This window comes from Pteropus vampyrus, unplaced genomic scaffold (assembly GCF_000151845.1).
Source record: "Pteropus vampyrus isolate Shadow unplaced genomic scaffold, Pvam_2.0 Scaffold49, whole genome shotgun sequence".
Classification (NCBI taxonomy): Eukaryota; Metazoa; Chordata; class Mammalia; order Chiroptera; family Pteropodidae; genus Pteropus; species Pteropus vampyrus.
In genome coordinates, this window is record NW_011888830.1 from 5,846,315 (window position 1) to 5,854,200 (window position 7,886).

A 7,886-nucleotide genomic window follows, 5' to 3' on the forward strand; every position below is an offset into this window, starting at 1 on the left:
GCCAGTGCTCTTCAGAATCCGCAATCACATTGTTCTCTTACCCAAAGATCCTATTCCATACACGCGAGCCGGTTTCAGCTCCCTCTCAGCTCGGGCATATTTGGCTGCTGCCACCATTTTCATAGACTTGGTAATTTTCTGGATGTTTTTGATTGACTTTAGTCGCCTGGTAACTGAAAAATAGAAGTGCTGTGTTAAGATAAAAGAGTTATAATTTCATTTGTCAACTTATCGAAATGTTTTTCTGAACTGCAATGTAGAATAATTAGCATTTAGACCATCAATTAACCACATCATGCTAAACTGGGCTTACTTTTAGAATGAGTACTAATAAAAGGTCAAACCTAGCTGCTACTCAGGCCTGACAAGCGAAATGACAACATAAGAGGACAATAAAGTATCCATTGAAAGCATTAAATGGTACTGAACATGGCCTTTAACTACACATTTCATAACATTTTAAAGTATATATACAAATAGTATAGTTTTTCTTAGTTATATCATTATCGTTCTACAGATGACAGAATCAGAAGAGCCATGTGTCACCTCCCACTGGTCTCTTCTAAAAGAAGTTCAATGCCCCACACATGTGACATAGGCTCATTTTGTCAGTTTTGACCAAATATGTAACAGGCTAAAGCAGCACATTTTCAAAAGCATTTTTGTCAAAATTTCGTTTCTCTTAAGTCATGTATTGAGATAAAGTACTTACTATCTTTCAAAGTTGCCATATTTCGAACTTGGATCCTGAGAATAAAGGTTTAAAAAGTTATTTTAATTTTTTGAAAAATAGCTCCATTATACAAGAAAAACTCTGAAACTCAAAGTTTATTCAAAGATGCCCCATGAAGAATCTCTTAAATGTAGGGCTCTGAACGTACGTGTATGCGTACGTGTTTAACTCCTTAATACTGACGCCAAACCCTGTGGCAAAGGCCTCATTCAATTCACTCAGCTAACATGGACCTTTCTGGAAGCCACATGGTATCCGCTCACGCTCCAGCCTACTTCCACGTCTCTGCTGTGTTGTTTCCATTAGACTGTCTAACTATCAAAGTCAGCCAGCTCCAAAAAGCTTTCCACGACATCCTCAGCTCGTTAAATCACACACGTTCTAACACGATGAACCGTGTGAAAGCAGTGTATTTAAACCAATTCTTAGCTCTTCCAACTCGACATCTACCAAGCAGCTACTGTGCTCCAGCACACGGTCTCCAATCACAAGCAGCAACTATCGCCTCATAAACAGGATTCATGAAAACTCAGATTTACATTAAATTTACATGAAATTTCTAGTCTTTAAAGTGCCAGTGCATGAAAGTCAGACTGATATATTTAAATGCGATGTTAGTGAAAGATAAACACGAGAGGGTCCCACCCTAAGGGGAGACAGCACGTGCTCCAAGGCCCTTAGACCCAAACAGGGTCCCGCGCTGGCCCCGGCAGCGCCGGGACTGAGGAGCCAGTCCGCGCGTGCGTGCGCGAGGAGGGTGGGGCGTTCCCAGGGACGGGGTGTGGTTCTGAAGCCGGGACGCAGGCCAGGTAATAACATTTAATAGGGAGTAAGAAGGTGATGCGTGTTTATAGGCCCACAAATCACTTTAGTTTTTCAATGACGTATCTTGATGGCAGTGAAGAGCACAAAATGACGTTGGAATATTGCGGACATGGTGACTAAATAAGGGGCTGCTGTGGCTTCTGGATGAGGAGCTGGACTAAGATGTTAGCAAAGCAACAAGACACTGGAGAGTAAGCTTCTTATGAGTGAAAAGGAAAACAGTAAGAATGACCCAAAGTATCCTAACTTAATAACCTGAATGGACAGTGCTGTCATTAACCACGACAGGCAAACTGGGTGGGGTGATGTCCCTGGAGATAATGACTTAGTTAAAAAGACTGGGGGACCAGGCGGAAATGTCCCAAGGGTCTGAGAAACACGGGAGGATTTGAGATACAGATTTGTAACTGTCAGTAAACATGGTAGTTGATGCCCAATCGCCAAAAAAGAAAAAAAAATTAGAAGCAATTAGGGAACTTTCCTAATTCTACAAGGCCAGCATTACCCTAGTACCAAAACCACATAAATATGTTGTAAGAAATGACAATTGGAGAACAATCTCTCATAAACATAGATGTAAAAATCCTTAACGAAGTATTAGCAAATTGAATTCAATGATGTATTGAAAAGAATTATAACCCACAGCTAAGAAGGACTTATTCTAGGTATGCAAGGCTGTTTCATCATTCAAAAATCAAATAATATCCACCACATCAACAGGTTAAAGAAAAACCGTATCAAAGATACAGAAAAAGCATTTGACAAAAACCTAACACTCTTTCAAAACAAACACCTCTTAGCAAATTAAGAACAACTTCAACCCAATAGACCATCTGCAAAAAAACTGTATGGTTTAATGGTGAGAAACTAGAAGCTTTCCTTCTACCTAAGACTGTGAACAAGATGTCGTCTCTCGTCACTCCTATTCAACATCATACTGATGTTCTACCTACTGCAGTAAGTCAAGAAAAGGAAATGAAAGGCATACACATCGGGAGTGAAGAAATAAAGCTTTGTTCATAGGTAATACGACTGTCTATGAAAAAATTCCAAAGAATCAGCAGGAAAACTCTTGGAATTAACCACCTATAGGAGAGTTACAGGATACATAACAAAAGTCATTTGTTCTCCTTTGTACCAGATATAAACAATTGGGGTTTTGAATAAAGAAAACAAAAATACAGAGTGTAGACTTCAAAATGGTTATGATGGTAAGTCTTCTGTACATTTTACCTTAATAAACACACAAAAGACTTACGTGTAAATCTAACAAAATATGTATAAGATCTATATGACAAAAAATTCAAAACTCGTGAAAGAAATTAAAAATCTAAATAAATGGAGAGAAATTCTATATTCATGTATAGGAAGATTCAATGGCAATTCTTCCCAACTTGATCTACAGACTCAATACAGTTTCAAGAGGAAAATCTCAGCAACTTACTTTGTGGTTACCGATAAACTAACTTTAACATTTGCGTGGAAAGGCAAAATACTAAGAACAGCCAACACAATAACGAAGAAGTACAAAGCCAGAGAACTGACTCTGCCTGATTTCAAGACTTGCTATAAAGTCACAGTGTTCAGGACAGTATGGTACTAGCAAAATAAAGGACAAGTAGAAGATCACTGGATCCGAACACAGAGCCTGGAAATAGACCCACAGAAATATAGTCGGCTGCAGTCTGATAAAGAAGCAAAGGTAATTAAGTGGAGAAAGGATACTCTTTTCTACAAACAGTGCTGGACCACTGGCCATCCATATGCAAAAATATTAATCTAGATAACAATCCTACATATTCGCAAAAATTAACTCAAAATGGATCCTAGATCTAAATGTAAAACACAAAACTATAAAACTTTTACAAGATACCAAAGGAGAAAAATCTAGGTACTTTGGGTTTGGCTATGAGTGTTTAGATAAAACACCAAAAGCATGATCTATGAACAAAAAATAGTAAGCTGGACTTCGTTATTTTTAAAAAATTCGCTCTTTAAAAGACATTGTTAAAAGAATGAAAAGACAAGCCACATACTGGGAGAAAATATCTGCAAAACATGTATCTTTTAAAGGACTAATATCCAACATATTCAAAGAATTCTTAAAATTCAACAATAAGAACACAGACAACCCAAATAAAAAATGGGCAAAAGACTGGAACAGACACTTCACGTCCTTCAGCGTGAATGAATGGGTAACGAACTGGTACACCCTTACAGTAAAGTAATATTCAGCAACAGAAATAAATGAGCTCTCAAGCCACAAAAGGACATGAAGGAAATCTAACTGCATAGCGCTCAGTGAAAGGAGCCAGTCTGTACAGGCTATACATTGATTGCAAATATATGACAGCCCAGAAAAGACAAAACTATAGCAACAGTAAAAAACTACGCGGTTGCCAGGATTTCTGGGAGAGACTTTTAGGACGGTGAAACTATTCTGTATGATGCGGTAGTGGCAGACGCGTCATTATGCATTTGTCCAAACCCGTAAAACTACACAGCGTGAGTGGCCTTAATGAAACGATGTGCCTCCGTTAATAACGTGTCGGTACTGGTTCACTGATTGTAGTACATGGGCCACAATGATGCGAGGTGTCACTAGCTGGGGAAACTGACTAGAGTGTGGTGGGGGTATGTGGAAGTGTCTGTGCTACACGCTCAATTTTTCTGTAAGTCTAAAATTGTACTAAAAAAATAACATTAATAATAACTTTGAAAAAAATGAAGTTATAAAATGATGTGACCCATTTCTGTAATATGTGTTTATGTGCATGAAAATAAGTCTGAAAGGTCATAACCGAAACAGTTATCTTTAAAAATCTCTTGGCTTATGTATCTTACTGCTGGTATTACTCAGCTGAAAAAAAATAAGAAAAATAAGAGGAAGGAGATTGTACGGAAAATACTAGGTTTGGTCCTAAGAATGAACCCGCTAAGGAAAAGATTAAAGCTGTTACATAGTGACGAGCTTTGCTCTTTCGAGTACAGACTCATCTGACAGAATGACTGTTCCTTTAACATTTTTCCATAAGGGCATTTGAAAAGTGACCCCATTTTTGGACAATTTTTTCTTTTTTTTTTTTTTGGTGTGACAACTTTTTCACTTAAAACATTCTAAATTTATCGATTATAAGGAGTGACATTTGAACACTGTGGCTTTAGGCGGACATTCCAATTTAACTGACACAAGTTTCTAGTCAGAGACTATGACACGGAACAAACGTGAACCAGACGCCATACCTGGGCGAACACAGAACGTTCTGGTTTCCACCAGTATCCCCAGTGAGGGTGCGACATCACATCATCTGTGATTTCTTTATGCTGTGCGCATGTCCTAATTTCCTGTTTTGAAGCTTGAAGCGCTCTCATGTTTAGCCTTTATTTAGTTCCAAAGATGTACATCTATGTTACAACTTTGTTTTTGAAGCACGATTTGGGTACAGAACAACCGTGAGCCGATCTGTACTCTCTTTAAGGATAGCTTGCTCTACGGAATGCACAGTTTTTGCAAATGAAAACATGTATCGAATGCAGTGGATGGGAAAATCACTGGATTACCATGACCTACTGTGACCACACAGCACTGTCAGAAGAGCTGAGAAGGCAGAGGTGGAGGGGGCAGCGAGGCTGCTAGAGGAGTGACGGAGCAAAGGAAGTGGAGAGACCGAGAGGATTTTAAGGAGTATACAAACGCTGTATGAAATGAAAGTTAAGGAAGAAGCTGCATCCACTAAGAGTTAAGGAACAGAAAATTCTGTCTACTTCTAATATCGAATGCCTGCGTGACAGTCCCAAGTCTATCCCCTGCGCCTCCACCAAATGACTCCCTGGCACTTCTTCACCATCCACCACCCACCGTCCAGTCTTCTTTGGCAAGTGCAAGAAACCTTCTCACTTGGGATCTTATGTAGAAACTAATTACAAACTCGTTTTCAACGGACACATCTGGACCCGCAGCAGCCTTCTCCCGCTGCCCTGGGTTCTTTATAAACACTGACTCACTTCATCCTTGCGCTCACCATTAACTGTGTAGTACTATCATTACCTCCACTTAACAGATAAGAAAGTGGTAGAGACAGACACCAAGTAACTGTCCAAGGTCACACAGCCAGGTGAGTGGTAGACAGGATACACCCCCAGCAGTTCCGCTCCAGCCCATCTCGTACACTACACCCTGCTGCCTCGCGGTTTTTCCAAGTAAATTATCTGCTCTCTCAGTCGCAGGTGACTCTCTCCCTTTTCCCTCCTGAAATGCCATCTCCCCTCCTTTTCAATGTATGCAGTTCAATATATGGTGACTGCTCTACCACTTTGAAATAGTTCCATTTTAGAGAATGTGGAAGACTAGGAAATAGAAATGCACTGTCCCCTAATTTGAGACAGAAAAACCAGACTCATCCCCCAAATTTCTTATTTCCATTTCTTTAAAAATCAGCTTCAATTTCTGAAAGTTTAGGGTTCTTTCTGTTCCCCTAAACAACAATTTCATCAGGATGTCAAGTAAGCCTCATGTTTAGTTAATGTTAGCACCTAATCCCTCTGAAACAAACTACACAGTAACAAACTGCACATTTAAAAGCCTTCAATAACCAAAACAGAACCAAGGAAATGCCACCTCACGGCTCTTTTAAAACGAAGGTGTTTTTCTTCCTGTCCAAATTAATTGTGGAGTGTGAAATATTAAGATGGTTTTCATTTCTGAATTAAAAAAGCAGTTGTAATGAATGGGAAGCAAAGAGGCAGAAGAGGCAAGAAAGAGTTCAGGCATCCAGTGATGGAAAATCTGAAAAGAGCATAGAATATGCTTTCTACAGTGGAACTCCGATGTCTGATGAATATTCATAACCGATCAATTTAAAACCAACATTCCAAAGGGATGAAGATCAGTTTTATTTGCTGAGAGAGGTCCCAATTTAGGGTCCTGCCAGTAGCTGTCTCCGACTGAGAGACAACTCTAATTTAAAACAATTCTTTATTAAACGATCTTCGAATTGTCTTACAGGATTTAAAATAAGTAATTTTTACAGTTTTACTTAAAATATTTTGTCCTCATTCCAGGAACTCTTTGCAGTTTTTAAATATCAACTTGGATACCACTTATGATTCTAACACTGACCATTAACGCATAGCGAGATGGGAAGGAGAGCTGATGTCTCTGAGCACCCCTGCATGCCACCCACTGTCCCACTGAGCTAAGACCATGTCTGTTTGTTCACCACCACATGTTAGTACTCTCCACAACCCCAACTGGATGCAGCATGGGCACTTAACAAATGTCAAATGTCTGCTGAGTGGTTAACAAACAGCACGACCTACATGACTGAGAGTTCCACTTATGGCGACTTCTTAATTTCCATAAATACTTTTTCAATATTAGGAACCCCCCCCCCCACAAACCTGACATCTAAGACAAAGCCAACATTTTTATGTAGCTATTTCACATAGCATTTAATTACATTACTCTGAAAATTGTTAGAAATTCTTTGCTTAATGAAAACCATATCGATTTCAATTAATGTTTTACAGTTCTTTCACATAAATAAGGATACAAAATTCAAGTTCAGTGCTGTAAAACCGGAGAATTGCTACACACAGCCTATAGCTAATAATCTCCTTAGCGCTGTCTGAAATTCTCCCACTCTTGCTTAGCCTCAAGATATTCCATTCTGTTATATGGTACCAGCACAAACCAGCTTTAATCTGGCTACTCTTAGGCCTCCTAAAGCGCAATTATTTTTCCGGAACCGACGTATAAAATCCTTAGAACTTGCAAGGCAGTTAACAGGTGACATTTAAATCTCCTTCTTCCCCTTAGGGCCTTGGGACAATTTCATGACCTTGCAGGGCAACTGCTTCAGCATAATGGTTTCAAGATACTGATTACCGCGTCTTTCCCTTCCTTGCTAAAAGACTTTGCACCTAAACTACCATCAGCCCACGAGGGCACTTATTTGGTTCGCCAGTGCCCAGGAAAGCTTGTCTGCTACATGGCAGGTGCTCAACGAACGTTCAGCTCTTAGAGGGTTTCCCCGCTCAGCACGGTCCTATGCAAACTGCCCAGCCCTGGAGGGTTTCAAAAGGCGTCAAGGACGTCAAGTACAACGTAACCTTCCCCGGGCCGGGCCTTGGGTCCTCCCTTCCCCCTCCCTCACTTTGTGGGTAAAGACTGCGTGACACTCGCTGCGGGCACGTAGCAGGAGCTCCCCAAGTTTAATTAGCAGCTAATAATCAGCCGGGTGAATCCAAGACCGCCCTGAATTTCATTCGGACCAAGGTCTCCATCCCGCGGTCCGAGATGACCCGTCCTCGTGGCCCGCACCCCGCC

The 7,886-nt window shown here is 40.3% G+C and overlaps 1 protein-coding gene across 1 annotated transcript in view; it reads right to left on the bottom strand.

Moving 5' to 3' along the window:
• Positions 1 to 7,886, bottom strand: part of ATP5F1C (ATP synthase F1 subunit gamma) — a 28,038-nt gene that overhangs the window by 9,951 nt on the left and 10,201 nt on the right. Inside the window, exons 2-3 of the mRNA XM_011359644.2 lie at positions 713 to 747; positions 42 to 173 (exon numbers count right to left, since the gene is read on the bottom strand). Of these exons, the coding sequence (XP_011357946.2) occupies positions 42 to 173; positions 713 to 747 (167 nt within the window). The remainder of the gene's footprint in view (positions 1 to 41; positions 174 to 712; positions 748 to 7,886) is intronic.